General features: G+C 39.2%; 2 protein-coding genes across 2 annotated transcripts; both read right to left on the bottom strand.

The window, feature by feature from the left end:
- Positions 1 to 1,524: 1,524 nt before the first annotated feature.
- Positions 1,525 to 8,401, bottom strand: LOC117962825 (E3 ubiquitin-protein ligase TRIM39-like). Its single transcript, XM_059021660.1, has 7 exons — positions 8,206 to 8,401; positions 5,690 to 5,788; positions 5,358 to 5,441; positions 4,445 to 4,528; positions 3,702 to 3,800; positions 3,337 to 3,363; positions 1,525 to 3,052 (listed from the first exon to the last, which is right to left on the bottom strand). The coding sequence occupies exons 1-7, from the start codon at positions 8,300 to 8,302 to the stop codon at positions 2,511 to 2,513; spliced, it is 1,032 nt and encodes a 343-aa protein (XP_058877643.1). The 5' UTR covers positions 8,303 to 8,401; the 3' UTR covers positions 1,525 to 2,510.
- A 1,039-nt stretch (positions 8,402 to 9,440) lies between these two features.
- Positions 9,441 to 16,863, bottom strand: LOC117410155 (E3 ubiquitin-protein ligase TRIM39-like). Its single transcript, XM_059021666.1, has 5 exons — positions 16,298 to 16,863; positions 13,551 to 13,649; positions 11,993 to 12,076; positions 11,041 to 11,067; positions 9,441 to 10,761 (listed from the first exon to the last, which is right to left on the bottom strand). The coding sequence occupies exons 1-5, from the start codon at positions 16,392 to 16,394 to the stop codon at positions 10,220 to 10,222; spliced, it is 849 nt and encodes a 282-aa protein (XP_058877649.1). The 5' UTR covers positions 16,395 to 16,863; the 3' UTR covers positions 9,441 to 10,219.
- Positions 16,864 to 23,258: the final 6,395 nt, after the last annotated feature.

Below are 23,258 nucleotides of genomic sequence, written 5' to 3' on the forward strand. Positions count from 1 at the left end.
GGCTTGTTTTTAAGATGTTTCAACACCACCTCAGGGAAGTGGTTTAAAGCTGACACAAGGCAGCCAGTGTGGTCCAGTGGTTAAAGAAAAGGGCTTGTAACCAGGAGGTTCAAATCCCACCTCAGCCACGGACTCATTGTGTGACCCTGAGCAAGTCACTTCACCTCCTTGTGCTCCGTCTTTCGGGTGAGACGTAGTTGTAAGTGACTCTGCAGCTGATGCATAGTTCACACACCCTAGTCTCTGTAAGTCGCCTTGGATAAAGGCGTCTGCTAAATAAACAAATAATAATAATATTGCAGCCAACATGGCAACAAGAGTATTTGTGGTCAATATTTCTTCTGCAGAATTAGCGAGCCTGTCCGGCTGTGAATTTAAAATGAGACCCACCAGTAAAATGGAAAAGGTGATCATTATGAACTGCAGCTGTGGCCAAAAAGTTTTTTGATTGTAGGATTGAGACATAAAAAAATAAAATAAACTGTATGAACTAATTAAAAATTAACATCATGTAATCAAAGAAACTAACAGTGATATCGCGTAAAAGTCTAAACCGGAAGCCATCATAGCAGCACAGTATTTAGATTTTGAAAGGTCAAAGGTTTTCAATTATTGCCATGGAAAGCGAGAAAGCGGTGGTGTGTAATTCAGTATGTTAACGTCACATTATTCAGCAGGTTTCATTCGACTTTATGAAGCACAGTCAGTTAATTCTATAGGTTGAAGATGCAAAACCTTTGGCCATAGCTGTACACTTACCCTGGGAGCTGCACCCAGTAGACTGGCATGTAATACCAGTAGAAACTGTGCTGAACGGAGTGAGAACATCATGTTATATTTAGTATGAGGGTGCGAGTTCCTGTTTTTCTAAGTGTAAACTCACACAATTAGACTGGTGACATGTTAAACATCTACTGAATTTATTAAAAGACAATTCACGCAAGTAGCACAGGAATCCAACTTTAAATCAGACATACAAAGCACACCCTGTTAACTCATATTACAGTAGATTCTTGTTAATTGCATAACCCCTGTGTGTCTAAATACAGGAATGTGATTATCAGTAACATATACAGTGCATTACAGGTACATTTCATTGTATACCTGATCATTGCTTACAATTGTGAAACAACTATCTTTTACTTGAAAATGTACATTCTGTACAGCGAGACCAAAAGTTGTGCATCACCCTTATAGAATGAACTAATGTTGCTTTATAAAGTCGAATGAAACCTGCTTGAATAATGTCACGTTAACATAGTTAACCTTAACCAATAACTTAAGCGCAGTACAGAAACCAGGTGAATTTTCTTATGCTCTTATAGATGCGTTTCACATTGAGCCCTGCGCAAAGTGATGAGATCAATTTACTTAGGAGTGTGCTGCCATCTGCTGACACAAAATAAACACTGCACTTTATTAGTCAAACTATTTAAACAATCACCCACTGTTTTATTTTTATTTTTTGCTGCAATGATTTTCAAAACACATGGACACACGCACAAAGAGGCACGAGAAACAGTGTTTCATTAGAAATTAAAATATTTATTAATGGAGCAGAGATTACAAAAACCTGGAGCTTAATCTGGTTCAGCCGCGTGAACCCAAAACAGCGGGATCTGACCAAGTCCACATTTCTAAAAGCAAGGGCTCTGGTATAGAAAGTTAAAAGATCTGAACCCCACTTGCATGAACATCTAAATAAGCAACATTTATACATATTGTAAAGGGATCCTGGCACTCATCATCCACATGGTTAATTCCGTACCTGTTTAATATCATAGTTTGATCTCTAGCATTCACTATTGTAGTTTTTGCTCACTGATGTCATTCATAGATGGTGTGAAGCAACCCTTTAATATATATTAAAAAAAAAACTCAAGCATCTAAAAATAAGCATCTGAATCTACATGTCATTGTGACTGCAATCCAGTGTCATGTTAGCATAAAGGAATCAATGCATCTCTTGCAAAAAGATGAATTTAAAACAACAACACAACTGAAATATGTTCATTACAATGCAAGGTGGGCATTGATGAGGCTGAGCACAGTGATGAGGCTGAGCACAGTGACAAATCACAGGGGTGTGTTAAATGAATCAGACATGTGAGGGACAGCCCATGTGCTCCAGTCACAGGGGTGTGTTAAATGAATCAGGCATGTGAGGGTCAGCCCATGTGCTCCAGTCACAGGGGTGTGTTAAATGAATCAGACATGTGAGGGACAGCCCATGTGCTCCAGTCACAGGGGTGTGTTAAATGAATCAGGCATGTGAGGGACAGCCCATGTTCTCTAGTCACAGGGGTGTGTTAAATGAATCAGCCATGTGAGGGACAGCCCATGTGCTCCAGTCACAGGGGTGTGTTAAATGTGATGGTTGTTCCCATAGTTTTGTCAAGCCAATCAGTAAAACAATTACAGGTAGACAAAGAAATAGATGGGCAAGTAATAATGCAATGAACAGGATTATCAGTGCTGGTGTAGGCTGTCATACAGATACACCACTTTATTCAATCTCTATCACTGACAGGGAGGATGATCAGTGGGGCTGCATTTTTACCATCTTTATTAAGACTAGGGCTGAAGAATGGATATAGCTTCTCAGTGAAGGTGTCAGTGAAAGTGTAGATGTGAGATCTGGTCTCCACATTATAAAAGGAGAGCTGCCCTTCCTCATAATCCAGATACACCCCCACCTTCTGGGGCTTCACGCTCAGGGAAAGGGTGATAGAGGGAGCAGCATGAGCCTTGTACTCTCCATCCCTCAGCCACATAATCCAGAGTCCATCTTTAGGGCTTGCTGTAATACCCCCCTTCCTGTTGATGGACTCTCTGGCCACTCCTAACTCCCACCCAGTCTTCTTCCCCACCTCCACCTGCCAGTAGTGTCTCCCTGAGGTGAAGCCCTGCCTGCCCAGGACATTGACAACAGGATCAAATCTCTTTGGATTGTCAGGAAGAGGCTGTCGTGTGTCTCCATCGCTCACTTGTTTCCTGTCCTCAGACAAGATGAGATAAGGGTTCGCTGTATCAGGGTCCAAAGTCACATCCACTGTGGAGAAGAGAGGAGACAATAATCATGATCCCTGAGAAATATCAGCACTTCCACTAGCCCTGCGATTGAATGTTAAAACAGCTTTACATTGTGTGCGGCTTGATTTTCACACCCTGCTCAAAGCCTCATTTCCAGACACTGGCTGGTGAGAGTCCACTGCTTTATTATAGTAGAATATTCTGATGCAGAGAGACAGTCTGAGTTTCAGGGGAATAATAAGAGAGAGCATTTTTGCCATTCTAGTTATTTGGTTTAGTAAAAAAAAAAAAAAGAAACAGTACCTGCAGCATCGAGGATCCACTTCCACACTAGAACAGAGGAAGAACAGGATTTCAATACAGCTCTGCTCAATGAGATCTATACTATACACTGTGTTAATAAATACATTTCTAGACAGCTCTGTTCAGTGAGAAATCTATACAATACACTGTGTTAATGAATACTTTTCCATACAGCTCTATTCAATGGAGTTCTGCATGTAAACGTTTGGTCACAGCTGTAGATTTAACCTGCATTATTTACCTTTTGAGATGCAAGTGCTTCATTTTGTGACGACAGCAGAAACAGAAAGATGTCCATATGAGCAGCTTCTCAGACAGGGATGTTAGTTCAGCAACGCTAATACATGCAAGATATGAATATTTACCAGCTGAGTAATTTTCTGTCATGTTCGTATCCTTCTTCAGGTGATTCTGCAGGTTGGAATACTTTTGAAAGAGGCTGGCATACTCTGCATTCCTGTGAACTGAGAAACACGATTAAAACCAGACAGCTTCTTTATCATACAGCTCTGGCCAAAAGTTTTGTCATGACCTAGAATTTAAGAATTGAGACATTTGGACCCAGTTCTGCTTAATGAGAAATCTGTACAATATTCTGTGTTTCTGAATACATTTCCATACAGCTCTGCTCGGGCAGCAGTGTGGAGTAGTGGTTAGGGCTCTGGACTCTTGACCGGAGGGTCGTGGGTTCAATCCTAGGTGGGGGACACTGCTGCTGTACCCTTGAGCAAGGTACTTTACCTAGATTGCTCCAGTAAAAACCCAACTGTATAAATGGGTAATTGTATGTAAATATAATGTGATATCTTGTAACAATTGTAAGTCGCCCTGGATAAGGGCGTCTGCTAAGAAATAAATAATAATAATAATATACTGTATCAGTGAATACAGTTCCATACAGCTCTGCTCAATGCAGTACTGCATGTAAACGTTTGGCCACTGCTGTAGATTTAACCGGCATTATTTACCTTTTGAGATGCAAGTGATTCATTTTGTGACGACAGCAGAAGCAGAAAGATGTCCATATGAGCAGCTTCTCACACAGGGATGTTAGTTCAGCAACACTAATACATGAAAGATATGAATATTTACCAGCAGTCCAGTTTACCTGTCATGTTCGTATAGTTCTTCAGTTGATTCTGCAGGTCAGAATACTCTTGAAAGAGGCTGACATGCTCTGCATTCCTGTGAACTGAGAAACAAGATTAAAAACAGGTAGCTTCTTTATCATACAGCTCTGGCTAAACGTTTATCATCACCTAGACTTTAATGATTGAGACTTTAATAAGACAATAAAAACACTATGAACATAGTTTAGATCTTTTATTTAACATCATGTAAGCAAAGAAGCTACTAATAATGTTGCAAAAAAGTCTATACCGGAAGCCATAATAGTACAGTATTTCAATTTTTGTCAGTTTTTTAACAAGTAAAAATGTCTTATTCAGCAAATTATCAGTTCAGTTAAGGGTCTAGTTAAGTCCTTGAGAGCTCAGTTGGAATTAAAACCAGCAGACACAGGGGGTCCCCAGGACTGGGGTTGGGAAACCTTTTAGTAGGCTACTGTGGAAGGGGAGCAGCCCTGCCCCTGTAAGTAACGTCTGTGTGGGAATGTAAGGTTGGCAGGGATGGGGTAAAATCGATCCCTGCCAGCAATCACAGGTGTGGCCGTTCCCCAGTTAGGTAATTGATGCTAATTGGGGAGTGGCCACATATATCCGAGGAAGGAGAAATGCTTTGTTTGGTAGAGGGAGTTTGTGTTCAGTGAAGGCGAATACCCAGCTTGACAGCGGTTTTTATATTTGTGTATTTTGTTTAAAACTTTTGTTTTGGCCCTTGTGCCTGTTTATTTCTTCCTGTGTTTTGATAGTTTTTTGTTTGTTTAATAATTGTGCTCAACATCGCTAAACTGCAGCTCCTGTCTCTGAGTCTCTAATTGCTGCTGGTAACATCCTGGGCCGTGACGCTAGCCTGTCACATGTGGTGTTAGAGGTGGGATCTTTACCAGCAGTCCAGTTTACCTGTCATGTTCGTATAGTTCTTCAGTTGATTCTGCAGGTCAGAATACTCTTGAAAGAGGCTGGCATACTCTGCATTCCTGTGAACTGAGAAACAAGATTAAAACCAAACAGCTTCTTTATCAAACATCCTGGGCCTTGTCGCTATCCTGTCACCGCTACTCTACCAAAAACAGTTACCCCTGAAAGATGAGGAAGCTGAATAACAAGCCCAGTACATTGTGGCTGTGGGACTAAATTACAAGAAAGCATTCGTTACTTTCTTTCATAAGTTTTGACTCATATTTCCAGTCACTGCAAAGTCTCCTCTTTCTCACTTAGGGTTCAATACTCACAGATCACACCCAGGGTGACGGACACTGAGAGGATCCACAGCACAGCAATAACCACAGCAGCCCAGTTGAAGGAACTGGCTTTCTTCGCAGTCGTGTATACTGGGGAAAAAACAAAGAAAACTGCAGTACCCTACTCTGACCTGAGTCCCGGAGGCGCTGCGATCCCACGCAGGACACCACGTGTGACAGGATGACGATGGTGACGTCAGGCCAGAAGCAGGAAGGAAAATAAATCCCAAAATACTGCAGTTACAAAAAGTAGCTGCGCGTCGTTTATTTAAATAATACAAAAATAAAATGCTGAACAAAAAACACTGCTCCCAGAGCAAACCAAAAAGATACAAAAAAAAGAAATCTCTAACACAAAAACTCAACCCTGAGGTCCGGCTGGGCAGCAGCCTTCACTGCACTAGGTTTTAGTTTAACTTTTAAATTGCTTGCTCGCTCGCTCTCGTGCCTCCTCTGAACACCCACACCCACACCCTGAGTGCAGAGAGCTGCAGGCTTTTACTTACCGAGGGTTTAACTATCAATTATCTCATAACCCCTCAGCCACAATCTACACACGGTTTTTAATTATTCCTGGCAGAGGACGAGCACTAATCTCGCCTCTGCCAGAACACGTTTTAAATAAATAGAAATAAACAATAACACAGCTTTCACCGTCGTATTTACACCTACAATAATAAGTAAATCATAATACAAAGAAATACAAAACATTAAATTAAATAAACAAATACATGTACAGAGCTCCTCGCCCTGTTGCACGCCACATTAACCACAGCAGAAACAACGTTATAATGAAACATTTGGTCTCAGAAATAAGAGGAACTTAATGTGGAGATAAACGCTATATTTAAACATTTGTTCTGCAAATTTTCTGCAAGTTGTCAGCAAATATTTCAGTAACGTGTTATATTGCATGGCTTAAATTAATATTAAATAGATATGCAATTGCATATTAAATTAATGTTAAATTAATATTTAATAGATATGCAATTGCATCTTCAATTAATGTTAAATTAATATTTAATAGATATGCAATTGCATCTTCAATTAATGTTAAATTAATATTTAATAGATATGCAATTGCATCTTCAATTAATGTTAAATTAATATTTAATAGATATGCAATTGCATCTTCAATTAATGTTACATTATGTTTTAATTGATATGCAATGGATATTAAATTTATGTTCAATTATTCCTTGATACTTTCCATTACCATTAAAGTCAGATTAACTGTATTTTCAACTAAAAACATGCAAACAATCTGAAATTATTAAATATTTTCAAGGGTAACTAAACATAATATAAATGGATGGGATTTGCAATTACATTTTCAATCGACATTTGGTTAACATTTAGCAAGAAACCAGCTATTGCACATTTTTTAAATATTAATTTAACATGCAAATGCATATCTAATTGATGCCACACAATATAGAGCACAACTCTAGCCACCTAGAATTTTATGATTGCGACATCATTTAAAAAAAAGGTATATGAACATAATTTAGATTTTTGTATTTATCATCATTTAATCAAAGAAACTACAACATGATATCGCAAAAAGTCTGCAGGATCTCATAATAGTACTACAGGAGTATTTCATGTTAGATTTCAAAATGTCCCAATATGTGGAAACTACAAAGCGATATGCAATTCGATATGTTAACGTAACATTATTCACCAGGTTTCATTCGACTTTATGATGCAAAAATGAGTTAATTCTATAGGGTGATGCATAACTTTTGGTCAGAGCTGTACAGTACCCTGACATGCTATTAGGACCTGCACCCAATATCGGTCACTCATATGGGACAAATGCAGCAAGCCAGGAAGCGAAATGAACGCAAATTCATTTTCAAACTTTGGAGCCTCTTGGAATTAACATTCCATTCCGAAGTCCTCAGGAGATGTAGATGTTCATTCTTATCACAGATGTTCCATGAAGCGATCAGCTAAGCACAGTTTTGTTTCTCCGTTCTGCAGTTGACCACACTTGACACAACCAATGCAATTTGCTATTCCTTTACTGGTGCAAGCAAAACTAAATTAAATGAAGATTTTGCCACTTTGATTGCTGTGTTGTTGCGTTTGTCGGCGGGCTAGTTTCACAGAATCTCACTTCAGATTCATGTTTCTACAGAACAAACCCGCATTCGCTGCTGTCCTTCTTTGACTGTGTGTGTTAATACATGATATGGCGATCATCATGCTAACTGATAAATGCAATAATATAGAAATTCAGTATGTATGTATTGTGAAAAACTTTTAGCATGATATTATAGATTGAATGATCATCGTCCCAACACTAGCCACCGCTGTTTGTAGAACTGTCTGTGACTGAATCTTTAACTTGTGTAAAGCTTTTATCTTCCCTGTATCAATATAATAAATTAACTTCAAAAACATCACAGAGCAGAACTGGAGGCAGAGATATAAATAGCCATGACAATAATGTAACAGCTTTTATATTTGTACATATCAGAAGATCCAGGTTGGTTAATTACCTGTGTGTTTTTCAGGCTGTTTCTCCATTGGTGGGATGTTAGCGTAGATATCCTGGTCTGGTGTCTCCACCACATCGTAGATGTTTTTCATCACCATAGCTAGCGCTCTAATGATTAGAGGAAGAGCTGAATCTGTTCTTAAGAGGATCCTGGCTTTCACTTTCACAAAGAGTGAATGATCAGCACAGGCTTGTTTGAAAGATTTTAACACCACCTCAGGAAGTGGTTTAAAGCTGACACATGAACTACAGCTGTGGTCAAAAGTGTCGCATCAGCTAGAATTGTAGAATTGAGACATAATTTAAAAAAATAAAAAAAATAAACTGCAAGAACTAATTTACATCAACATCCTGTAATCAAAGAAACTACAAAATGATATCGCATAAAAGTTTAAACCAGAAGCCATGATAGTAGTACAGCAATATTTCATGCTAGATTTTGAAATGTCACATTGTCGATTGTATTTGCGTCCGTTTTTAAGAACATGAGAACATAAGAAAGTTTACAAACGAGAGGAGGCCCCATTCAGCCCATCTTGCTTGTTTGGTTGTTAGTAGCTTATTGATCCCAGAATCTCATCAAGCAGCTTCTTGAAGGATCCCAGGGTGTCGGCTTCAACAACATTACCCAATGAAACCTGCTGATTAATATGAACTTTTCGTTCACATTATTCAGCAGGTTTCATTGGGTAAATCGATCTATTAAGCTGGGTATTCAAAATAAAATATCTTTCTATTAAATCAAAGAGAGCAGCCTCGCAAATAGAATACCGAGGCTTGTTGTGACCTTAAAAAGCAGGTCAGGAGAGCGAAAAGGGAACTAAAGAGGCAAGTAGTGGCAGATAGTGAACTTCATCTTAAAGGGTGTTTTCAATATGTTAATGATAAAAGGAAACTGAAAGAGGAAGCCAGTAGTTTAACAGCAGTGGTAATTTAATGACTAAAGACAACCAAATTAATCAATTGATTAATCAACGTAATCAATACTTTGTTCAAGTATTTACAAAGGAGGATTTATGTAATATTTATGTAATTAACAGAATGCACACAAACATCATTACCAGAGTTTGTTATAGAAGAGAATGAAGCACTAAGGGAGCTAGCAGCACTTCAAATAAACAAATCCCCAGGGCCTGATGGACTCTGTCCAGGAGTCCTCAGGGAAACAAAAGAACAGATTATGCATGGAAAATACACGGACACGCACACAAAGAGACACGAGAAACAGTGTTTCATTAGAAATTAAAATATTTATTAATGGAGCAGAGATTTCAAAAACCTGGAGCTTAATCTGGTTCAGCCACGTGAACCCAAAACAGCGCGATCTGACCAAGTCCACATTTCTAAAAGCAAGGGCTCTGGTATAGAAAGTTAAAAGATCTGAACCCTACTTGCATGAACGTCTAAATAAGCAACTTTGATACATATTGTAAAGGGATCCTGGCACTCATCATCCACATGGTTAATTCCGTACCTGTTTAATATCATAGTTTCATCTCTAGCATTCTCTATTGTTGTTATTGCTCACTGATGTCATTCTCAGATGGTGTGAAGCAACCCTTTAATATACATTTCAAAAAAAACCTCAAGCATCTAAAAATAAGCATCTAAATCTACATGTCATTGTGACTGCAATCCAGTGTCATGTTAGCATAAAGGAATCAATGCATCTCTTGCAAAAAGATGAATTTAAAACAACAACACAACTGAAATATGTTCATTACAATGCAAGGTGGGCATTGATGAGGCTGAGCACAGTGATGAGGCTGAGCACAGTGATGAGGCTGAGCACAGTGACAAATCACAGGGGTGTGTTAAATGAATCAGGCATGTGAGGGACAGCCCATGTGCTCCAGTCACAGGGGTGTGTTAAATGTGACGGGCGTCCCCATAGTTTTGTCAAGCTAATCAGTAAAACAATTACAGGTAGACAAAGATATAGATGGGCAAGTAATAATGCAATGAACAGGATTATCAGTGCTGGTGTAGGCTGTCATACAGATACACCACTTTATTCAATCTGTATCACTGACAGGGAGGATGATCAGTGGGGCTGCGTTTTTACCATCTTTATTAGGACCAGGGTTGAAGTATGGATAGAGCTTCTCAGTGAAGGTGTCATTGAAAGTGTAGATGTGAGATCTGGTCTCCACATTGTAAAAGGAGAGCTGCCCTTCCTCATAATCCAGATACACCCCCACCTTCTGGGGCTTCACGCTGAGGGGGAGAGGGGTCCAGGGGTCAGTGAGAGCCTTGTACTCTCCATCCTTCAGCCACATAATCCAGAGTCCATTCTTTGGACTCCGTGTAATCATCCCCTTCCTGTTGATGGACTCTCTGGCCACTCCTAACTCCCATTTAGTCTTCTCCCCCACCTCCACCTGCCAGTAGTGTCTCCCTGAGGTGAAGCCCTGCCTCCCCAGGACACTGACAACATAATCAAATCTCTTTGGATTGTCAGGGAGAGGCTGTCTTGTGTCTCCAAGTCTGACTTGTTTCCTGTCCTCAGACAGGATGAGTTTGGGGTGCACTGTATCAGGGTCCAGAGTCACATTAGCTGTGGAGAAGAGAGGAAATAATAATCATGATCCCTGAGAAATATCAGCACTTCCACTAGCCCTGCATTTGAATGTTAAAACAGATTTACATTGTGTGCAGCTTGATTTTCACACCCTGCTCAAAGCCTCATTTCCAGACGCTGGCTGGTGAAGGTCCACTGCTTTATTATAGTAGAATATCCTGATGCAGAGAGACAGTCTGAGTTTCAGGGGAATAATAAGAGAGAGCATTTCTGCCATTCTAGTTATTTGGTTTTAAAAAAAAAAAACAACAGTACCTGCAGTATCGAGGATCCACTTCCACACTAGAACAGAGAAAGAAACAGGATTTCAATACAGCTCTGCTCAATGAGATATTTATATAATATTCTGTGTTAATGAATACTTTTCCTACTGTGTGTAAATGAGAAAAGCAACTGCATGTGTTGAATTCTTTCAGCCATGAATTAATTTCCAAGTATCTGTTTAAGGGATTATTCTGCAGCATCTATACAGCATGCTGCTACAGTACTTACTGTAAATCTGGTAATTATTATTATTATTATTTATTTCTTGGCAGTAATGTTACCAAGGAGTATAATGCATAGAACATTATTAAGGCTGTAATTTACAAATAACTGTGTCATATGTAGTTCCCTGTGAAAATTCATATTTCTGAAAGAATAGTGTACCTATACTTTTTCCCCTTTGTTTAGCACTTAAAAATAAATACAGCAAATGTTTGCCTTACTGACCAACCCTTCTGATTGAGATCAGTCGATTGAATGTGACGTTATCAAGGAAAATCATCCCATTGGAATGGGCCAGTACATGCTAGCCTCCTAACAGGTAGATTCGGTCCTGATCAAGTGCTATAATGGACGTTGGATGTAGTAGCCGCTAGAGGGCGCTAAAAAGCAGTGTTAAAATTATAGTAAAAATGACTTTAATAGTAACAGTTAAGTTTAGGGGTTGAGATTAGGTTTAGGGGTAGAGGGTAGATTTAGGGGTTAGTAGGCTAGCAGGTACCTATTGGCCCATTCATATGGGATGATTTTCACTTGATGACGTGCTTTTGAATCGACCTGGCAGCTGGTTTAGTTTGCTTCCTTCCAGTAAATGATTGAACACACACTGCATTGAGCACCACGGTTTCTTTAAAATCAATGAAAAAAGACTCCAGCTACATCAAAGATGGGAAATATATTTCTGCTAAAGATCGCTCTGTCCGGTTCAAGGAGGGGGCTTTACCTGTCATGTCTGTATAGTTCTTCAGTTGATTCTGCAGGTCAGAATACTTTTGAAAGAGGCTGGCATACTCTGCATTCCTGTGAACTGAGAAACAAGATTGAAACCAAACAGCTTCTTTATCATACAGCTCTGGAAAAAGTTTTGCATCACCTAGAATTTTAGGATTGAGACATCATTAAAAAAAAATCAAATTAACCTAAGTGAACATAAAAGTCTACCGGAAGCCATGTTAGTAGCACAGTGAGTATTTCATGTTAGATTTTGAAATGTCACAGTTTGTCAGTTTTTCGTTAAGTATATGGGAAACTATAAAGCGGTGTGTAATTCAATGTTGTTAATGTAGCGGGTTGGAAAGAAAACTTTGTGCACCATAAACCATAAACGCTGGTCAGCAGTGTGGAGTAGTGGTTAGGGCTCTGGACTCTTGACCGGAGGGTCGCGGGTTCAATCCCAGGTGGGGGACACTGCTGCTGTACCCTTGAGCAAGGTACTTTACCAAGATTGCTCCAGTAAAAAACCCAACTGTATAAATGGGGAATTGTATGTAAAAATAATGTGATATATTGTAAGTTGTCCTGGATAAGGACGTCTGCTAAGAAATAAATAATAATGAACAGAATGCATGTGTAAGGACAGCTACGCCTTAAAAATGTATTTTTTCATTTCCTTCGGCATGTAGTGTTTGCTTTAGTAAAAGGCAAACATTAAATGCTGTTCTCCGCAGTTTCCAATAGAGGGCGCAGTAGTTACTTTAATGGGGAACGTTACTCTCGCTGGTTCGGAATAAACCACGAGGAGGCAGAGTTAACACACACACACACCCGTGTGCGCGTTCCTTTTATTTACTTTCACTTACACGACTCCTTAGACACTCAGCGGAGACGCGTAACAGTAACATTATTCTGGAGGTCGCAATCGACTTTACGAAGCGAAATCAGATCATTCTATTTGGGGGGGTGGGGGGTGGGGGGGATGTAAAGCCTTTTGCCATTACTGTTCCCCACCGGACTCGCTTTCTATCCGATTGCAGATAATTCTGTACAGTAAGGGAGGATGTATTAGAACATAAGAACATAAGAACATTCAGCCCATCTTGCTCGTTTGGTTGTTAGTAGCTTATTGATCCCAGAATCTCATCAAGCAGCTTCTTGAAGGATCCCAGGGTGTCAGCTTCAACAACATTACTGGGGAGTTGGTTCCAGACCCTCACAATTCTCTGTGTAAAAAAAAAGTCGCTCAAAGTTGCCGTGCTGGTGGTCCCGCCTCCTCCACCTCCCAGATTGGTTCTCTAGATGTGAGATTGACAGCATCGCTGCGCTATTGGAGCAAGAAGCTCATTCAAATCACAACTGTACAAAAAAAGTTTTTCAAACGTGTGTTTTAAACATCTGAAAAATAAACCAGGTTAGTATACTACTCTACAAGGAAGCTGAATATCAAGCACCGTGGTTGTAGAACTACATTAGAGAAAAGCATTCGTTCATTTCTTTCATAAGTTTTGACCCATATCGCCGGTCACTGCAAAGTCTCCTCTTTCTCATAAGGGTTCAATACTCACAGATCACACCCAGGGCGACGGACACAGAGAGGATCCACAGCACAGCAAAAACCACAGCAGCCCAGTTGCAGGAACTGGCTTTCTTCACAGTCGTGTTTACTGGGAATACAAAATGTCAAACGAAGCTCTTGACATACAACAGAATTGGATTATCAAAGAGCTCCTGGCCTGCTTTAAAATGATACCACGTGTATAAAGACCGGATAATTCTCACTAAAGTAATGAAGATAAACACGCGGGTGTGCGGGGTCAGTTATTCAATTCACTTTGCACATAGAAACACTCCGGATCAATTGTCAATCGTACTAAATTGCGAACTAGCCTGTACCGTACTTTCCTGGGGTCTGGTTTTTCAAAACTTTGGTAATCGGATTTCTGCGTTTGATCTGGATTAGATGGTGCAATTGGATTTTTCAAAACCTCGAAATGCGATCGGGAGTACTGTGATCCGGATTTCGTTTTGGTAATCAGATCGAATTTTTAATCACGATTGGTTTTTTTTTCAGAATTAAACAGGAGATCGGGATTACTTTGATCCAAAATACCTGGATTATTGTGATCCTACTGCGGAGGTGGATTTAGCTTCTAAATGATCACAGAACAGATATTTAGTTTGAATTGGGCAGCAGTGTGGAGTAGTGGTTAGCGCTCTGGACTCTTGACCGGAGAGCTGTGGGTTCAATCCCCGGTTGGGGACACTGCTGCTGTACCCTTGAGCAAGGTACTTTACCTAGATTGCTCCAGTAAAAACCCACCTGTATAAATGGGTAATTGTATGTAAAAATAATGTGATATCTTGTAACAATTCTAAGTCGCCCTGGATAAGGGCGTCTGCTAAGAAATAAATAATAATAATAATTGTCATAGCAAACACACACGTCCAAATGGAGTGTTCACTATTTACATATTTATTTAAGTTTTGTATCCATGCAAGTAAAAAGGAAGACACGTATTTAGTGGTATTGCTTTAATAATAATAATAATAATAATAATAAAGCATACAAATACACGCCTTCACATACGCGTCCTTAAAGATGGTCTGAGAGATGCTGGACTCCCGACCGACCAACAAGACGATGAACATCTCTAAAAACACAGATCCTTTTTTTCAAAAGTTTTATTTTTATTCAATTTAGATTTAGTTATTTAATTTCTGCTAAACAGGCATAAGCACAATAACCATTATTTGCATGCGTTATATGCGCACTAACATTAAAAGTGATTTAGATTTTGTTAAAACATATATATCTATCTATCTATCTATCTATCTATCTATCTATCTATCTATCTATCTATCTATCTATCTATCTATCTATCTATCTATATATATATATATATATATATATATATATATATTAACAAAATAAATAAAGTTGTGTGCTAAGCATTAATACCACGATTTGATTAATTTTGTTAAATTAGAATATTTCAGAAATAAGGCTCTTAAAAAAAAACTATGAAGAACTAGCCTATTCAAAAAAACGATTTCATAATCGTGGTAATTTTTTTATCTGGATAAATGTAATCCAGCAGTGACATTTTCTGGAAAAAAAATGATCCAGATAAACAATAATATAGGATTATAAAATCCGGATCACTTTGATCCAAATTAAAAGTTTTGAAAATCCGGCCGATGAGGATCATCCGCAGCTGCGGATCAAGTTAGTTCCAATCGCAACAAACAAACGAGCTGGGAACCAAACGATCCTCAGAGGACGGTTTTCTCAAAACTTTTAATCTGAATAAGAGTGATCCGGATTTTGTAATCGTGTTTTTAAAGAGGTCATGATTTATGATATAACCTAATTCAATAAAATTAATAAGATCGTGGTAATAAGCAGTAGTTAACAACTTTATTTATTTCGTTTTTTTTTTAAAATAAAAATCACACAAATCACTTTTAATGTTAGAACGCGTGCAAATAACGGTTATTTTATTTATGTCTACTTAAATTCCATCAATTACATGATACCAATATGATAAGTGATTTTAAAAAAAGTTACACACACACACACACACACACACACACACACACACACACACACACACACACACGCACACGCACACGCACACGCACACGCACACGCACACGCACACACACACACACACACACACACACACACACACACACACACACACACACACATCTTGGCGAGAGCCAAGTTCAAATCAGCATGAAGTTTTAACATCTACTCTCATGTATAATCATTATATATATATATATATATATATATATATATATATATATATACAAACGTATCAATAAAAAAATATTGCATAACAAGCGAGCATTTTTTAATAGCGTTACTGTAAACACGGATCTGTCATGTGCAGTTATGATAGATTTTGGAAATCCCAAAGGCAAGCGATACTATGGCTACGTTGGTTCACAGAATCTCACTTCGTATCGATGTTTCTACAGAACGCGTTCATTTTTGCTTTTCTTTGAGTGTGTCGGTTATTAAAAAATACCTCGATCGTCATGAAAACTGATAAATGCAATCAAATACAAATTCAGTGTTTATATTGTGGAAAAAACTTTTAGCGTGATATTATAGATTGAATGATCATCGCCCCGGCATTAGCCCCCACTGTTTGTAGAACTGACTGTAACTGAATCGTTAACTATCAATATAATAAATTAACTTCAACAATGTCACAGAGCAGGATTGGAGGCAGAGATATAAATTTCTATGACAACAACTTTTATATTTGTACCTATGAGAAAATCCAGGATGGTTCATTACCTGTGTGTTTCCCAGGCTGTTTCTCCACTGCTGTGAGGAAAGAGTAGATATCCTGGTCTGGAGGATGCACCACTTCGTAGATGTTTTCCATCTCCATAGCTAGCGCTCTAATGAAGAGACGAAGAGCCGTGTCTGTTCTAAAGAGGATGCTGGTTTTCACTTTCACACACACTGAGCGATCAGGGCTGGCTTTGTATTTTAAAGATGTTTCAACACCAGCTCAGGGAAGTGGTTTAAATCCGACACATATACCGCAGCCAACACTGCGCTCCCTTCACCGGTGTGAGACGAGGTCAGCGTGCATTGAAGCGCTATTGTGATCCGGACATGTATTTGTGGTCAGTATTTCCTCTGCAGAATTAGCGAGCCTGTCCGGCTGTGAATTTAAAAGGAGATCCACCAGTAAAGTGGAAAAGTTAATAATTATGAATAGTGTTGCCTATCACCTTGAATTTTAGGATTGAGACCATTTGGGCTGCGCTTGACGAGGTAGAACCCCGGCGCCTCTTCAGCGATGAAAGTTAAAAATGTCTCAAATGCGTTTTCTTTCCGTTCTCAACACAGTTTGATCTATTCTGAAAGTCCTTGCGTTGAACAGAGGCAGCACTGCCAGGTTACTTTACCATTACAGCTGCATACCATAAAGATGACACTGGCTGCGAAAGAAGGACTGCGATTCTATTGTCGTTTTTTTATACACAAATAAGCTCACTTGATTTTTAAAAAGGTCTTGGTTTGATTGAATGAATAGTACACGACAAGCTTCAATATGAAAGCTGAACACGAATTTCAATAAACAAGTTTTGAATGAAAAAAAAAAAATATTGTAGCCTACTTCACTAAAGCGAAAATTGGCTCCTGTTATTTTTTAAAAACCTCTGCTTCTGGCAATACTACTGCTTAATAACAGGAACAACATTTTATTTGGTGTTGAACTTAAACACTTTCGTGCCAGTCTGTACCCCAACCCCCACACAGGAACATTACCCTGCTAACTTCCTCTATTCAAAAACATATAGAAAAACAGTCTGGGTCTCTCTTGCCTATTTTCAATGAATACATAATTGAATTAATAGAGAATATTATTATTATTTATTTCTTAGCAGACACCCTTATCCAGGGTGACTTACACTTGTTACAAGATATCACATTATTTTTACATACAATTACATTATTTTTTACACATTATTTTTACATACATGGTATTACCCATTTATACAGTTGGGTTTTTACTGGAGCAATCTAGGTAAAGTACCTTGCTCAAGGGTACAGCAGCAGTGTCCCCCACTTGGGATTGAACCCACGACCCTCCGGTCAAGAGTCCTAACCACTACTCCACACTGCTGCCCTATAAAAACAAACCAAGCTAAGAACTATTATTTATTTATACATAATTATTTATTTATGTATTCTCAATCTCCACAGACTTGCGGGTTCTGTTGCATTCACAGCACTGAAATTACCTTTATAATACTTCTCATTGGTCTGTATTTGTTTATTTCGTATTTGTTTAATTCGTATTAACGAGAATCTACTGTAATTATCTTTCGTCGAGACACTGACCTGAATGTAGCTGAGGTGAGGGTGATGTTTCGGCCTACGCATTGACCTACGCATTGAAGCGCTGGTGTGTAATTCAATATGTTAACAAGGGAACATTATTCAGCAGCTTTCATTGGACTCTATGAAGCTGAGGGAGTTCATTCTATATAGAGGGGGTGGAATTCAATATGTTAACAAGGGAACATTATTCAGCAGCTTTCACTGGACTCTATGAAGCTGAGGGAGTTCATTCTATATAGAGGGTGTGGAATTCATTATGTTAACAAGGGAACATTATTCAGCAGCTTTCATTGGACTCTATGAAGCTGAGGGAGTTCATTCTATATAGAGGGGGTGGAATTCAATATGTTAACAAGAGAACATTATTCAGCAGCTTTCATTGGACTCTATGAAGCTGAGGGAGTTCATTCTATATAGAGGGTGTGGAATTCAATATGTTAACAAGGGAACATTATTCAGCAGCTTTCATTGGACTCTATGAAGCTGAGGGAGTTCATTCTATATAGAGGGGGTGGAATTCAATATGTTAACAAGGGAACATTATTCAGCAGCTTTCAATGGACTTTATGAAGCACAAATAGTTTGTTCTACAGGGTGAACAAACTTTTGACCACAGTGGTACACTTACCCTGGGAGCTGCACCCAGTAGACTGGCATGTAATACCACTAGAAACTGTGCTGAACAGAGTGTGAAGAACATGGTTTTTTTTTTAGTATGAGGGTGCAAGTTCCTGTTTTTCTAAATGTAAACTCGCACAATTAGACTGGTGACATGTTAAACATCTACTGAATTTATTAAGAGACCATTCACACAAGTAGCACAGAAATCCAACTTTAAATCAGACATACAAAGCACACCCTGTTAACTCATATTACAGTAGATTCATGTTAATTGCATAGCCACTGTGTGCCTAAAGGTTGTGTGCAATTAACCCCAGTACAGGAATGTGATTATCATTAAAATATACAGTGTATTACAGGGACATTTCATTATACACCTGATCATTGCTTGCAATTGTGAAGCACATTTATTTTACATGAAAATGTACATACTGTAGAGTTATGGCTAAAAGTTTTGCATCACCCAACAGAATTATCTATTACTGCTTTATAAAATCAAATGAAACCTGCTTGAATAATGTTTCTTTAACATATCGAATTACATACCAGAGCTTTGTAGCTTTTCATCTACTTAACATTTTAAAATCTAACATGAAATATTATACTTTACAACTATTATGGCTTCCGGTAGACTTTTGCGATGCCATTTTGTAGTTTCTTTGATGACATGATGTTAAATAAAAATATCTAAAGTTATGTTCAGAGAGTTTTTATTTTAATCATGTTTCAATCCTAAAAGTCTAGGTGATGCAAAGTTTTTGGCCTGAGGTGTGTGTGGTATATGTTCTGTTTGTCGTGTTTGTATTACAAATGTTATCTTCAGGACCATTTCCACGGCTCCCATTGTCAATGTGCAGCTAAACTAGAGAAGAAATAAAAAGTTAGACTGTGGTGAGAACATACATACATACATACATACATACATACAGTACATACATGCATACATACACACATGCATACACACATACAAACATGCATATATGCATACATGCATACATACATGCATACATGCACACAGTCAGCTGTCAGCTGTCTGTTATTACAGCAAGTCAGTGTAGTTGCACACTTGGATAAACTCTATTGTTTCCAATTACTACATAACAAATACAAATGCACTGAAAGATTGCACTGTGTTTGTGCAGCAATGGTACACACTCAGATTTCATTCATGCGTTCTGTGTAGTACATTGCTTATTGTATAAGGGATGTCATCTTGTGAAGCGATCAAAATCCAAGGTCTATATCTAGGGCTTAGTATATGTAGCATGCATATATATATCTATATCTATATCTATATATATATATATATATATATATATATATAGATATAGATAGATAGATAGATAGATAGATAGATAGATAGATAGATAGATAGATAGATAGATAGATAGATATTATTTTATTTTATTTTACCTAAAGTGATTTCTCAAGCAGGGCCCTCATGATAAACTCAATTACTGGACAGACAGTGCAGAGCAATTCTCCCGTCCACTTCTCCACTGCCAGCTGATCGAGTCCACAGCTCTCTGCTTGAGCCAATCCACAGATCTGTGGGAAAGAAGCGGGGCATCTAATTCACAGCTATGGGCAAAGGGTTTGCATCATCCTAAAGCATTAGCAAATGTTGCTTCCTAAAGTGGAGTGATAACGTTACGTTGACATATTGAATTGCATACCACCACTTTGTAGTTTCCTATATACTCAACACAAAAACTGACACATGAAAAAATGCGCACATGTCTCAGTCAAATTCTAGGTGATGCAACACTATTGGGCAGAGCTGTATACAGTGATCCTCCATCGCTTCAGTACCTCAGTCACACTCCTCAGTTCGGATGCCCATTCCTTCAGGATCACTTTGCACTGCTCCAGATTCCACTCCTTCCCTTGATCTGTTTTCTCCGGGGATTGTCTAGAGAAATCTTCAGCGTTCTCCTGGTCAACGTTTTTATTTCCTTATGCAATAATGCAGTATACAGTATGTTTCGCCACTAATGTGCAAACGAGTGTACACCATTAACTCATTAACGTTTTTATTCTAGCCTGCCAGCTCGCTGGCAGGCTAGAAAAAAAAATTCAACACCACGCCCCTTTTATTAAAGCGTCCGACTTTACTTTTCAGACTGCCAAGAGTTTAAAAGCGTGTCTCCTGGCCGCGCATTCATTCCACTCCAGCAACAGAATCTTGCTCTCCTTGTTTCCTCAGAATATGAACTAAGCTACGCGCGACATGTTTACTTCCGAGTCATGTTACCTGGTATAGTTCGTTTCCTATGTACAAAAAGGACCGAGTCCAGCAGTTGTTCACATTGACGTTTAGCAAGCGAACCAGACTCGCTGCATTTGCCAAGCGGACCAAGACCACCTCTCACACCAAACGCACCGAACCGAACTGAGTGCGGACCAAACCCTCTAAACGGACCCAGTGTGAACACAGCCTAAAATCGATATTATTATTATTATTATTATTATTATTATTATTATTATTATTATTATTATTATTATTAATAATAATTTCTTAGCAGATGCCCTTTTCCAGGGCGACTTACAGTCGTAAACAAAAATACATTTCAATAATCACAGTATTAATACAATTAAGAGCAAGATAAATACAATGACTTCGGTTCTAGCAAGTACAAGTGTGACAAAATACGATTCAGTAACGGAGCAGTGTCAGTGATAGTTACATCAGGATATAATTAAATACAAAATACTACAGATTAAATAACATTTGTGACGGATTACAGTACTCTAAAGTACAGGATTAAATTGTTATTTTGTTATTTTTATTCGGTCTCTATCTCAATACCTTTTTTTAAAATCAGTTGCTTCTCTCAATACCTCGTATTGATTCCTCAGCTCCCTTGCCCATGTGATGATGATGTCTCTGCACTCTTCAAGACTCTGGTTGGCATACATTTCCACAGCGGCTGCCCGTGAATCCTGCGGCTCTGTGTGCCCACACCCGCCCTCTGCTTCCTGCGTCTGTTATCAAATCAACTCGGTTCTGTAAAATAATAATAATATACATTATTTCACATTATACAGATATCACATTGTTTTTTACATACAATTACCCACTTATACAGTTTTTACTGGAGCAATCTAGGTAAAGTACCTTGCTCAAGGGTACAGCAGCAGTGTCCCCCATCTGGGATTGAACCCACTACACTCCGGTCAAGAGTCCAGAGCCCTAACCACTACTCCACACTGCTGCCCTTACCTGAGAGATTGTTCTCAGCCTCTCTGCCCAGTCTAGGATGAAGTGCTTGCATACCTCCAGGGAGGTGTTCTGTAGTTTTGGAAAAAGAAACCAAATTAATTTTTTTCTCTCATTTTATTACTATTGAAAGACTCACACAGAACTATCGTTGTCATTCTTTTCTGCCATAGAATACCTGCCAATACGGTGACTTCTCGTTCAAAGAAACTCGGATTAGACGAATTTCCTGATAGTACGAACAATGACAAAAGTATTACATTTATAATAGAGGCTGTAATTGACATTTGATTTCAGTGTTTTGGCTTCATGTTCCTGATGATACAAATTACTCATGAGATTTTTTTTTTTTTTTACTAGTCCCTTGACATTCATATTACCGAGAATCGAATAATTGTCTTTTGTGAGATACTGACCTGAATGAGGCGAGGGTCATGTGTCAGCATTGACCTGTCTTGGGCTTTCCTATGGACTACACTGTCAGTATTGCATCGGGGAATGTCCTTTGAGATACACAAATGTCACAGTCAATGTTTGTCTGAAAGACTGGAATTAGATTTTGTAAAATGACAGTAGCTACTGTACCGGAGAGCCGCTGAGGTTAGGAGTTACGAAAGGCATTGACTGCGCAGTTCTAGGACCAGTGTTGTGGTTTTCCCGAAGGACAACATGGTTCTGATGAGCGGGCTTGTCCTGCAGCTCTGGAGAACCTGTAACAGAGATAAACCTGTAGTCTAAAGGATGACTGTGGTGTGCAGGGGGAGTCACACAGTCAGGGGAGCACAGGGGTCCCCGAGGGTCTCCCCTGGTAAAGGCACGGCTGCGTGGTGTGCAGGGGGGGGGAGTCACACGGCCAGGGGAGCACAGAGGTCCCCGAGGGTCTCCCCTGGTAAAGGCACAGCCGCGTGGCATGCAGGGGGGAGTCACACAGTCAGGGGAGCGCAGGGGTCCCCGAGGGTCTCCCCTTGTAAAGGCGTGTCCGCGTGGTGTGCAGGGGGGGGGGAGTCACACAGTCAGGGGAGCGCAGGGGTCTCCGAGGGTCTCCCCTGGTAAAGGCACGGCCGCGTGGCGTGCAGGGGTAGGGGAGCCACACAGGGGATTTGTCTGTGAGAAGTCATCAGTCTTTGCTGAGGATTCGCTGGTGGTAAATTCCGACTGTAATTACAATAATTATCCTTTTTGTGTTTCATTCTACTGTAGCACTACGACATAAATCAAGGAAAACAATTCACTGGATTATTTTAAACTCCGTTTTCAGGAGGAACGTTTTTTCTCACCAGTTTCTGTGACTTCCTTCCCTTGTTCCAGCGGCATTGCATCTCTCTGCTCCAAAACCCAGACTCTGGGAAGAAAAGGTGCTGATGTACTGGGCGTTATTTTCAAATGAGCTTCCTATCATTTGTACTATCATTTGTTTGCAGATACAGTAGTTTAAAAAACTTATTGCTGAGTCTGTCTTTATTATTTGGTCTTTGTCATTTAGTTACACACACACGCACACGCACGCACGCACGCACACACACGCACGCCCGCACGCCCGCACGCACACACATATAT

This window comes from Acipenser ruthenus, unplaced genomic scaffold (assembly GCF_902713425.1).
Source record: "Acipenser ruthenus unplaced genomic scaffold, fAciRut3.2 maternal haplotype, whole genome shotgun sequence".
Taxonomy (NCBI): Eukaryota; Metazoa; Chordata; class Actinopteri; order Acipenseriformes; family Acipenseridae; genus Acipenser; species Acipenser ruthenus.